General features: G+C 37.9%; 1 protein-coding gene across 3 annotated transcripts in view; it reads right to left on the bottom strand.

The window, feature by feature from the left end:
• Positions 1-13,177, bottom strand: part of CERKL (CERK like autophagy regulator) — a 135,141-nt gene that overhangs the window by 47,487 nt on the left and 74,477 nt on the right. For 2 of the 3 annotated variants that reach the window (XM_007965533.3, XM_073019851.1), the window contains exon 3: positions 2,044-2,175. The exons of the other annotated variant lie outside the window; for it this stretch is intronic. In XM_007965533.3, coding sequence (XP_007963724.3) covers positions 2,044-2,175 — 132 coding nt within the window. The remainder of the gene's footprint in view (positions 1-2,043; positions 2,176-13,177) is intronic. 3 annotated transcript variants of the gene reach the window in all.

Consider the following 13,177-nt stretch of genomic DNA (forward strand, 5'->3'; position numbering starts at 1 on the left):
TTTCTTCTCCCTAACAGAATCCAGATTCAATTGAGGCATTTCAGCCATCAGGAAAAGGGGATCTGCCCTCAGCCCCTGGGAAGAGTCTTGATGGTTAAATAAATGATTATTCCAGATGGAGTGCAGTAATACAGTATCTGTACCCAAACTGAAAAAAGGAAATTTTAATTCATCTTCAGGATTAAAGCATGTTGGGTCTCTCTCGCACACATATGCACACCTCTCCCCATCCCACTGGATATTAATAAGAAAGGATCAAATCCACTGGCAGCTATTTTATGATGATAAGATTTCAGATAATGTCAAAACTGAGGAAAGTAGAGCAAAGTTATGGCACAAACTCTCAAGACGTGTGGGTGTAACACACACAGACTCTCTCTCACACATACACACATACTCTCTCTCTCTCCCCCGCCCCACTTTTACAGTACATGCCTGTTAGCCTGACTTCCTTCCCTCATTTTTTGTCTCCCTCTTAAAAACTGCCTAGTTCAAATGCTTTTCTTGAACCTTCTGATCAAAATATCACCTCTGAGACATTAAAGTTATTTTATGTATACCCCAGCTATAATGATTTTAAGTATCTCTTTGAATCCCTAATAACATAGAAAGTCATCCAATTGCAAGTATGATATCATATTGATCTTGCATCCTGCACAATGCTGAACACAGAGCAAGCATACAATGAGATTCCTGAAGTGAATGCTATATAGCAATATCCATGTCAAGCTTGCTTTGTAGTATTCACATGTAAAAGCAACAACACAAAATAGTCATTGAGTATGCCAACATGTTTATTCAACTTTTAATTGTCTCACCCTAATACAAATCTCAAACTCTTCCTTCAGCCCATCTTTGGAAATCTTCAAAAGAAAGAAAACATAAATCTGAATTTTCTCTTTTACTTGTAAATCACCTCTAAATAAGCCAAAGGTCACAAACATGAAAGTTAATTTCTTCACTATAACTTTATTTTAATTCAAAAATTCCCCTTAAGTTTTCATGGTAGTTTCTCTTGAACCTCTATAATTGTAAGCACATTTCATAGGGGCTGAACTTCCTATAAAACTTGCCTTTTTTTTTTTTTTTTTTTTTGGGGAACTTTCTTCTACCTCAATCCACCAAATCACTAGGTGTAGCCTTCAATGACATTATTTATGTCTTGCAACCTCTCCTTTGTTTACAGCTGAGTAAGGCCACATTACTGTGAATCCCTTTCTTAGGAATTTATAACTGGGACTAGGAAATTCCAATTGCACTCTGGGCTTGTCCCCTGAGTAGGCTTATTTTATAATATTTTTTATTAATTAAATTTTATTGCAAATTTCCACTGTTAGTGAAACCACATAGAAATAAAGTTAGGAAAGTTGTGATTCTCCATAGCATCGACTCTTCTACTCAGTTCCCCACCATACAAAAATAAGTCTTAAAGAAATAAAGAAATGTGGCCACCAAATTCAAAAAATCAAAAAGGATATTACTAATCATCTATTAATTTTAGCATTAACAAGTTTCTATTTTCCTTGGCACAAACCTAAGTACACTTCTTAGTTTAGACAACAAATTTAAACTTCTAGCCTCTCTAAATTCATCTATTAATAAAACCAACAGTTCAGTGCTTAGTTTTGACCTAACCAGCAGGGGTCAGAGTCAGAACGAAAACAACCCGAGGAAGAATTCTATGGAACGACATCAACTACATAAGCGAGCAAAAAATCAATTGCTTGCCTAACTGCAAAATTAACATGTAAATAGCAAACATCTCAATGAAGATGTAAACAAGTATACAGCTTCCTTTAGAATTATATCTAACAATTGTTTACGTCTGAAAAAAAATCTGAAAAGTTCTAAAGAGAAAATATTAACATTCTAATAAAAATAATTAAACTGCAACCCTCAAGCTGGCTCCAGTAGGTTATGAAGACATAAAAATGCTGTAGATATTACAAGTAGTTTCCCAAGTTTGCATTAAGAACAAATTCAGGTTATCTTGCTTTTGTACGTTTTTGTAAATGATGAAATTATATTCTGAAAATTACTTACCTGTTACATCAGTTTTTATTCCCGCAAGCTTCAACAGAGGTTCAACCTTCTCATAATAAACCTGGGTAGCTTCTTTTTTGTGACTTTGGGGGTTAAGGAGTATTTTTAATGACTTTGGTCTGTTTGGAAAGCCTAAGAAGAAATTTTAAAGACAACATTGTAAAGTCCTTGTCAGCATTTTTTTTCTTTCCCTTTAAAATGACACACAAGTCTGTTAGAATGTGATATGCATTTAAATAGTATTTGTTATTTTTATTTGAAATTATTGCAAGAGAATTCTGAATATAACTTTATTTTAAAACACTTACATTTTTCCTAGCTGTGAAATAGGTATATCCCTCTTAAAATAAATCATGAGTTGAACAATACATTTATTTTATGAAGATGCAAAAAAGAGAGGCAACTTTGTAAATATTAGGCAGTGCATATGTGTATTTACCAAACCACAATATATCAAATGTTCTTTTAGCATTTGTTTCTGGAAAAAAATCAATGGACTGTAACAAATAGAAGGGTACATTTCCTCTCCTTAGCTAAATGTGCTCATTATTGGAATTGGGCACCCTAGTGACCCCAGGGCTACCAACGCCTGACCTACTGATGAGTCTAGTGCAGAATAGAGGAAGCAGGGATGGGTCAGTGTCAGTACCAAGTGCAGTGCATGCTGGGAGTTAAAAAGAGGGTTTCGGTCAGAGTTCAAGCCTGAAAAGGGGCCAGGGGAGAAAGAACTCTTTTGGGAATTGGGAAAGCAACGCCTCTCAGCAGGGATTCGATGACAGTGCTGCCTCACAGTTGGGGCTGAGATTTGATACTACAATTTTCTGGGCTTGCAAGATGCTTATCTCTTCGAACCCAGTTGGAGCAGGTGCAAAGCAAATTTTCTGTTGTTAGGAAGGGGCAGGAGGGACTGAGGAGCTAAAAGAAAGCTGACAACCGTTTCTTTTATGGTAAGCTGCTCTCAGAGGGCCACGTTTAAAGATTAAAGAAGCAGTTATTAACATCTATTTTTAATAAAATCCATTACTAAAAAGACAAGTGAAAATTGTCCACTACAAGGAGTCAGTGTTTCATATGTCAAGTAGAGAGAATATTTTACTTCTCATTATATTTGATACAATGAAATATTTCCACAGGACATACTGTGTTGATTTTAGGAAGAGTTTTAGATGAGGAAGAGATAGGGTCATGATAAACTCCTTAAACATTCCTGGTGAAACTGCCTAGGGCCCTTTTTGGTAAGAAGCCTGCATCAGCCTCCAATCACCCAGGCTGGAAACCTCAAAACCATGCTCAATGCCTTCCTTTTTCCTTGCCACATTTGAATGGGTGCTCAGATTCATAAGATGGTAGCTACTTGCTTCCATGCCTTCTCCGACTGATGTCCTCTGACTTGGGGACCATGCCCAGGCATGCTGGCTGTCCTCCCCTTCCACTGCATCCTTTGGCATCACAGCTCTGATAAGTGCTGCACAGTTCAAAGGTGGCTATGTATGGCTCACTGCTGCCAAGAGCGAGCCCAAATCCCTTAAAATGACATTCAGAACCCTCTTGCTCCCAATCCCAATCACTCTCCTCTCCTTTCTCTGCCACACGTGTTAAAGAAACATTTACTGGGGAGGCTGAGGCAGGAGAATGACGTAAACCCGGGAGGCGGAGCTTGCAGTGAGCTGAGATCCGGCCACTGCACTCCAGCCTGGGCGACAGAGCGAGACTCTGTCTCCAAAAAAAAAAAAAAAGAAACATTTACTGAGCATTTGTGCTAAGTACTGGGAAGAAGGGCCAGGGGATTAAGATATGATTTGTACTTTAAAGGAGGAAGATGTATCCACAAATACAGACAGCACAAAACACAGAGGCATGTTAACAGAGAAGCAAAGCATAACAGAGTGTGTGAGAGAGGGCGGTTAGTTCTTATTAGGGATCTGGAAAAGGCTTCAAGAGAAGTGAGTATCTGAGTGGTGCTTTTGGCTTGTGCTGTTTTCACCCCCTAAAATTTCCTCCTTCATTACCCTTTATCCCACCCTTTAGCAAAACAGCAGGGGTGAAAATTTTAGGCAATGAGAGCTGCCTGAGCAAATAAATGAGGCAAAATGCGGAGGGTTTTTATGTTCCATTTCAACATCCTCATCAAGGTCCAGAACCATTGTATTATTGCCAAATTCCTAGTCTGCCGGACCTTCCTTTGTTCAGACAGTTTTTCCTTTATGCTCCAGCCCATCCCCACTTTTGTCAAAATTTTATGACTTTTCAAAGCTCACTTCAAACAACACTTCCTCAGTGAAGCTTTTCTTAATCAGCAACAGAGTTCACCTCTCTGAAGTTTGTCTCAAAGTAAGGCTTCTCTGCTCACACTTTACTCTAAGTTCCTCTATTACTGATCTTTATACTGCTTACATGAGAGGACTCAGATGAAAGACCCAAACTGAGACAATACAAAATGGAATAACAGTAATAGATTATACAACACTGAATTTTCAAAACACCCAACTTCATAAGTAATACTGACACTAAACAAAGAAAAGATGAGAAGGGAACATTCTGTTCTATAGAATAATATTAGGGTAATTAATAAATATAGAAGAATTATAAAGAGAAAAATCACTATTTTTGGTCATTACAATAATTATTGATTCAGGCAAGAATCACCAATGGGTGCTAAAGCCATTCAGTGACAGTCAGTTGGGGACAAAATATTTATATATTCTTAAACTCTGTCCCTCATCACTCTAATTATTAATACAAAGGGCAACATCTTTAATGGAGACTAAAGGCATGAAAATTAAATGCAATGTGTGATTCTGGATTGGGTTTTTTAAATGCCACAAAGGACAATATTGCTGTCCTTTAACCATGAAGGACTAAGCTTACTTTTAGCTTACTAAAAGTAACCTAGAGCTTACTTATATGAAACGCGACAGGAAAAGAAACTTGCTTAAAGCCCAGAGGCCAAGTGTTAGGTTAAGTATCCTGATTAAGTTTACTTTACCTAGTAAACTTATTGGAATGCCCTGCTTTACTTCTCAAGCAGGGGTAGTCCCAATAAGGACAGTGTTATCACACACACACACACAAATTTAATTTATCTTCCTGTATTCATTTATTTACAAATAACTGCATGTCTGCTCAGTACAAGGCAGAGTTCCAGAAACGGAGGCTCTGTCAGTGAACAAGAAAAGCTTCTGCCCTTGTGAAGCTTCCACTCTAATGGCACAAGACAGAAAGGAACAAGAGTATGTCACGTGGTAATGTAATACATTCTAAAAATAAAAATGAAGATCACTAGTAGTGGGAGAGAGGGAGGGCAAAGGTGGGCATGACTTCCTGGCCAGGGAAGGTCAGATCACCCTAGAGCCGTGCAGGCATTTACAAGGACTTTGGCTTTCGTAGAGAAAGAGGTGACGCATGGTGAATTTAAATCAATGAAGCCATATGACCTTAGGTGTTGAAAGAAACACTCTGGCTGCTTTGTGGAAAGTAGATAAAGTAGGGCCAAGGGCCACCAAGTAAGAACAATTGGAATACTCCGGTGGGAAATGATTGTGCTTGGACTGGAATGACTGCAGTGGAGGTTAAAAGTTAGATTCTATAAGTATTTTGAAGGTATAGCTGACAGCATTTGTTGACTCTTTGGATATGGTATGTGAAAGAGAAGAGTTAAGGAATATTCAAATGTCTGGCTGGCAAGGGGAAAGTAAGGACTTACAATGGGTTGAGAACTAGTGAAAAATCAGAGACTCAAATTGTGGTCTCAGAGAAAATTGTCGGTAATGACCATAACAACATCTAAGGAACTGACATCTTCATCAGAATCACCTGAAGTGCTTCTTAAAACATAGATTCTGGGCTCCAGCCCCCAGAGTTTTGGGCTTAGTAGTCTGGGGTGTGGTCTGGGAATTCATATTTATAACAGGTTCCCAGGTGCTGATGATGTTTGCAAAGGGACCACATTTTGAGAACCAACATTCTAGAAATCATCCTCATTGAAGGAGAGGAGACCAAAAACTGAAAGAATAGTTAAAGAAACATAATATTTTAATAGGAGTAGTGTCAGAGAGAGTGAGAGTAAGATAGACCTTAAGTCTTCAAGGAGTAAAGAAAATGACTCGGTAGTCTGCACAGGACTGCAACTAGTAGTGCCAGCTAGAGGTATCTAATGGATTGAGCTTCAACGCTGAGAATTTTTAAGAGAGGAAAAAGGGATTATGGTCTCAAAATTTAAGTGAGATAGAAGGAAGACATTAAGACATTGACAATATCTCCAGGACCAGTGGTATGAAATGTATGGCAGAGAAACCAGTTACCACTTTAGAGGACTGCAAAAGTGGTAAAGCTGGGTCATTACAGCAAGAACATGGGGAAAATATTTAGAAAGGAGGTTGAAAATTAGGAGATTTTGCTAATAATGGACTATTCAATTCCAGAGGGTAGAGTGAAATGGTGTCTGGAGTTGAGGAGGGTTGGGGACAGTGTCAGGCTAGGGGATGTACAGAGACTTAGAGGCATGGGAGTCCAGGTGATGAAGGTTTTTAGGAAGTGACATGGGGTGGAAGAGGTAAGAATTGTTTGCAGCAGTTATGGTTGGAGAGTAAGGCAGTAGGGGGAAGGGGTCTTGCCCCAAGCACATAGAGCTCTAAGAACTTGTCTTTCCTCCAGCTAATGTCAAAGCTGGGAAAGGAGCAATGCTAACTGGAGCTGAAGGAGCTCCAAAGCCCCTTTCCCTTTCAGCAGTCCTGGAAGTCCTGGAATCTGAACTTACATCTGTCTGACATAGCTATACTTTTCACCAAGTGACCTCACTGCAAACATTCTACATTTGAGAAACACGTGCTTGACTGGTTTCTGTACAGGTAAATCATACATATGCTATAGAATTCAAAAATCGCCTTAAATAGCTAATTCACTGATATCTAGTTTCCCTCTTGCAAAACAATCACTGGTATCACTTTGAGAATCCTTCTAGAAATATTTATATATATATATATTTATATTTATACATATATTTAGATATATATTTATACATATATTTGTGTGTATGTGTGTATACGTGTGTGTGTGTGTACATATATATATATATATAGAGAGAGAGAGAGAGAGAGAGAGAGAGAGAGGGAGAGAGATGAATGGTGTCTTGCTCTGTAACCCAACCTGCAGTGCAGTGGCATGATCTTGGCTCACTACAACCTTTGCTTCCCAGGCTCCAGCAATCCTCTTGCCTCAGCCTCCCAAGTAGCTGGGACCACAGGCATGCACCACCAGGCCCAGCTAATTTTTATATTTTTTCTAGAGATGGGGTTTTGCCATATTGGCCAGGCTCATCCTGAACTCTTGGAACCAAGTGAACCACCTGCCTCAGCCTCCCAAAGTGCTGGGATTACAGGCATGAGTCACCATTTTTGGCCTTGTCTAGAAATATTATATGCATATACAAAAATCCATGTATATTCTACAGCTTTTCACATAGACAGCAGCTTCCCTACATGTTGTTCTGTATCTTGCTTTTTCCTTTTACCATATTTTTATTTTTTATTTTATTTGAGACAGAGTCTCGCTCTGTCGCCCAGGCTGGAGTGCAGTGGCACTATCTCGGCTCACTGCAAGCTCTGCCTCCCGGGTTCATGCCATTCTCCTGCCTCAGCCTCCCGAGAAGCTGGGACTACAGGCGCCCACCACCATGCCCGGCTAATTTTTTTTTTTTTGTATTTTTAGTAGAGATGGGGTTTCATCGTGTTTGCCAGGATGGTCTTGATCTCCTGACCTCGTGATCCGCCTGCCTAGGCCTCCCAAAGTGCTGGGATTACAGGTGTGAGCCACCGCGCCTGGCTTTACCGTACTTTTAAAGATGACTCCATATCACTACATAGAATGCCATCTCACTCTATTTAAAACTGCCTCATATTCATCTGGATGAATTTACTTCAATTCTTTTGTACGGATGAGTCCTTGAGGATAAGTATTTAGGTTGTTTCCAATCTTCCATTACGCAAATAACAGTGCAATGAATGCTGTTCTCCATCTATTTGATGCAAAATGGACACACTTCTGGAAGTAGAATCATTGGATCAAAGAGTATATACTTTTAAGGTTTTATCATATATTGTTAAATTACTCACTACAGAAACAACAGAGTTGCAACCAAAAGTGCACGATTGAGTAAAAGTAAATGGTCTCGAATCTTCACTCTGTCATTTACTATGTGACTTTGAATTACTTGTCTAACATTTCTTCAAATTCCTCATGTGTAATACAGAAATAATAGTACTTTCTGGATAAGTTAATTGTGATAACTAAATGTAAAGTGCTTAGAAAAGCACCCGGCACAAAGTATTCAGTAAATTTTTCTCTTATTACCACCAATTTACACTCTACAAGGAATTTAGATTGCCTGTTTTCTTACATCCTTATAAACATAAACCTACAGTATTTTCAAACTTTTTCATCTTTGACAAATGAAAAGTGAAATATTATATGTGACTCTAATTTCAATTTCCATTTCTCTTTTTATGAGGGAAGTTATAAAATTTTGCAAATGTTTAAGAGTTATTATTTTTCCATGAACTTTCTGTGTATGTCACTTGCCAATTCTTCATATTTTCTTTGTCATTAATGATGGCAGTTCTTTATACAGTAAGAAAACTAGGCTTGTGTGTTATCAGTTACAAATGCTTCTCCTAGTGTGTCATTTGCCTTTATAATTTATGGCATTTTCTCCATACTGAAAGTTTTTGTTTATATGGACCTATATTTTAATTTATCAATTATTTCTTTTATGGCCTCCAGACTTCGTATCATATTTAAGAGTCCCCTTTTGAGACTTAAAAACTGCTTTTTTCTTCTAATACTTTTATGGTCTCAATTTTATATTTTTAATTGTATCTGAAGTTCATTTTGATAAAAGGTAAAAAGTTGGGATTTGACTTTCATTTTTTCCAGATGGCTATCTACCTATCCCAACATTATTCATTGGAAAATCCATCTTTCCCCACACATTTTAAAGCCACCTTTAGAGGTACTAAATTTTTTAATGTGTTTGGATCTCTTTCTGAACTGCCCATCTGAGATCCACTGATCTATTCATATGTCAGTACCATGTTTTAAATATTACAGTTTTATAATGACTTAATAGTCAATAAGATTGGTCTCTCCTTATTACTTTAAAGACTTTTTCACATCTATTTTTGCTTATTTTTACATATGATCTTTGAAATAAGTTTGTCTACCTTAAAAACATTCTCCTGGTATTTCATTGAGATTACATTAAATATAAATTATCTTAAGACCAAATAATACTTTTGTGATGTTCAATCTTTCTGTATAGAAACATGGTATGTTTTTCCATATAAATAATCTCCTGTGTCCCTCAGTACCATGTTAAATATTTTAAGATAAGTGGTGAACAATTCTAGGTTTATCTGCTTTTCTGTTGCTGCTGTCAACATGTTTTTTCCCCTAACTCATCTCCTAACTGGCTATAGACTGCATATATCAAAACTATTGATGTCTATACCTAGCCCTTTCCTTAACTCCTTAATTGTAGGCTTTCCCTTTATTCTCTTGGATTTTCCAGGTTAATTATTTTATCTGAAAATAATAATCATTGAATTTCCCCTTTCCAATGTTCATACAATTCATTTTCTTCTGTATCTACTTACATTAGTCCCACCAGAAAAATATGACTAGTAGTGCTCATAATAGAGGACATTCCTGCCAGTTCTAGAATAAGAAAACCTCAAATGTTTCTCCATGTAGGCTCTAAAATGTGATAAACATATTTATCATTTTGATAACCATATCCATCTATTATTTTATCAAGAGCTGTTTGACATTTATAAGTAACACCGATCTCTAGTTTTCCTTTATGAACTTGCATTGTCAGAATTTGATATCAATTTCATGCAAGTTCTATAAATAAAATCTGGAATTTTCTTCTCTATCCTCTAAAATAGTTTAAATAGTATTGAAGTTTCCTGTTCCTTAAGGGTATAATAGACATCTCCATGAAAATATCAGTCTGGTACTTTTTTAGAAGTACCAAAAAATGCCTGTTTCTTTGGTGCTAATTGATCTGTTTAGATTTCCTATGTCTTCTGGGTTCAGTTTGGCCATGTTCCCTTTCTTAGACAATGTACCCAGTCATTTTACCCTGCTACAAGGAGGCAACCCAGGTTTCCTCCTTGTTTCTAGATTTATAGTCTTCCTCCTAACAGTAGCAACACTATTTCTCCCAATAATCAAAATTAATCATCTTTTCCAGCATAGTATTTCATTTTTTTCATCTGTTATTTCAGTTATACAGTTCAGCAATGTGGCCAGGTTATTGTAAATGTCCAGTTCAATTGAACAACTACCATGTTCCCATGTGAAAGTATTGTTTCCTCACACTAAAACTTCTGTGTATCGGCAAAGTTCAAAGTTGCAGAGGCAAGATGAAAAAGTATTTTGAACAGGTGATTAGATGTGAAGTAAAAGATGACACTTCTACCTCCACTTCTTGATTCATAGACCTCTGTATTCTGTTTACGGAACTAAAAACTACTTTAATGTCACAAGGTTTTATCTTCCAGGTAGAATACAATACGTTACAACAGGAACATGGTAAGACAAATGAATCCTGTAGTTGTCAATCAATTGCCTCACTTATTTTGATGTGAATGAGTCTCTTGATCAAAAGCAATATTGTATAGGATGTCATGTTATTGAATAAGGCTTTTAATAAGGCCATAAATATTACTGCTGGCAGAAATAGGAGGGGCAGGGAATGCAAATCCATACATACAGTAAGCATTCATCGCAGTAGTGACAAACCACTGACCTTCCATAACAGAACAAATCCAATGTAATCAACCTGCTACCAGCTGGCTGGCTGGTTGCTCTGGGACATGGTGCCATATCCAGGGCTCAAGGTTGATCTGTTTGCAGGTAGAACACTTGGCAATAGTGGCAATTCAATCAACCTTGGTAAGCAGCAGTGCTTATTAAATCCTCTTATTTCTCCCATCCCTGCATCAGTGATACTTTAAGTGTCCACTACATAAGCCCTGGAGTTGCTTTGCAGTGATGCTGACTACTATCTGTAGGATGGGGCATCTTGCCATATATTTCTTCCTCTGAACAAAGTTTGTTGAACATTTACAAAAAAACACAAATCTCATTTTCTGTTCTGTGAAAGTATACTTTCCACCTCATACATCTTTGTCACCAATCTTTCTCCTCCAACTTGACTATTTCACCAAACTCTGAACCATTGTCCATACACTGAAACATCAATCCTTGGCCATCACACCTTGACAATTAGTATCAACTGATTAAAGTTCTGTCCACCAGAAAGACCATCCCTACTATTTGAGGTGGGGAATACCCTTAAGTGGGATTGTAATGCTTTGGTAAGCTCATTTTTGTTGTATCATGCAGAACCGTCTCTAAACTAGGTTCCTTTTATTTCCTTCAGTGTGCTGGTGATAGAAAATGTTTCATGAGACTGCATATGTGTGGTGAAGAGGAAAAAGCAACACAGCAACAGTTGTAGGCCATCAGTATACTTAATGTACTACAGTCATATCCTCTTACCCTTTAGTGGTAGTATCTGTATAAAATGCCATTCTACCTAAAATAGCTAGAATATTTTATTTTATTCAACTGAAAAATTTTCTATATATATATATATATATATATATTTTTTTTTTTTTTTTTTGAGATGGAGTCTTACTCTGTTGCCCAGGCTGAAGTGCAGTGGCTAGAGGGATCTCGGCTCAGTGGAACCTCTGCCTCCTGGGTTCAAGTGATTCTCTTACCCCAGCCTCCCAAGTACCTGGGATTACAGGCACATGCCACCAAACCCAGCTAATTTTTGTATTTTTAGTAAACACAGGGTTTCACATGTTGGCCAGGATGGTCTTGAACTCCTGACCTCAGGTGATCTGCCCGCCTCGGCCTCCCAAAGTACTGAGATCACAGGCATGAGCCAATCGTACCCAGCCTTGTCAACATATGTTTCTAGCAGACATCTCAAACTTAACATATTCAAAACTGATATTCTAATTTTCCCATCAAACCTAGTCTATCTATCCAGTCTTGCCCATCTCACTAAACGACCACTTTATCTTTGCTCAGGTCAGAAACTTTAGCCCCTTACTCTGAAAACTGGTAATTAAAAATTGCTTAATTAGTTAACTAAGCATTAATCCTACCTTTTTAATATGCACTATATTTCTGGGTAATCAAATAACCCCAGTTGCAAAGTAACATCCATTTAAAAATAAAAAGAATGCCATTCATTTAGAAAAAAAAAAAAGAAGACTGAATTAGAAAGTCTCCATGTTGCCATCCCTAATTAAATAATTAGTTCAGGCAAGGATGATCAATGAGTGTTAAAATCATTAGGTGAAATATTTATTGAAAACTAGATATCTCCCCTGGTCTCTATCTTCCACTCAACAAATTATCTAGTAGTTTCAAATGGAAACATTACAGTAGAGGGATCGGGCTGTCACCTCCTTAGCTTAGCCTCATGAATAGTGAGATAGTCAGAATTAAGTGCTACTAACATTAAGCACTACAACTTATGAAGTATTCTTGCCCAAAGAATCAAACATGAATCTCAGTAAGCCTTTAGATTGAAAATTCAGTTTATAGGAAATACAGGCAACAGAACAACAAGTTAAACGACATCACAAAGCAGTCATAAGATAGTGGTACAGCAGTAGTGCTCAAAGTATGGGCTTCAGAATGAAAGCCCAACATCACCAGCAGTTCATTGGAAACAGCCACCTCAGATCCACTGAATCAATTTTTTTTTTTTTTTTTTTTTTTTTTTTTTTTGAGACGGAGTCTCGCTCTGTCGCCCAGGCTGGAGGGCAGTGGCCGGATCTCAGCTCACTGCAAGCTCCGCCTCCCGGGTTCACGCCATTCTCCTGCCTCAGCCTCCCAAGTAGCTGGGACTACAGGCGCCCGCCACCTCGCCCGGCTAGTTTTTTGTATTTTTTAGTAGAGACGGGGTTTCACCGGGTTAGCCAGGATGGTCTCAATCTCCTGACCTCGTGATCCGCCCGACTCGGCCTCCCAAAGTGCTGGGATTACAGGCTTGAGCCACTGTATTACCACAGGATTACCGCGCCTGGCCACTGAATCAAAATTTCTG

Source organism: Chlorocebus sabaeus, chromosome 10, assembly GCF_047675955.1.
Source record: "Chlorocebus sabaeus isolate Y175 chromosome 10, mChlSab1.0.hap1, whole genome shotgun sequence".
Lineage (NCBI taxonomy): Eukaryota > Metazoa > Chordata > Mammalia > Primates > Cercopithecidae > Chlorocebus > Chlorocebus sabaeus.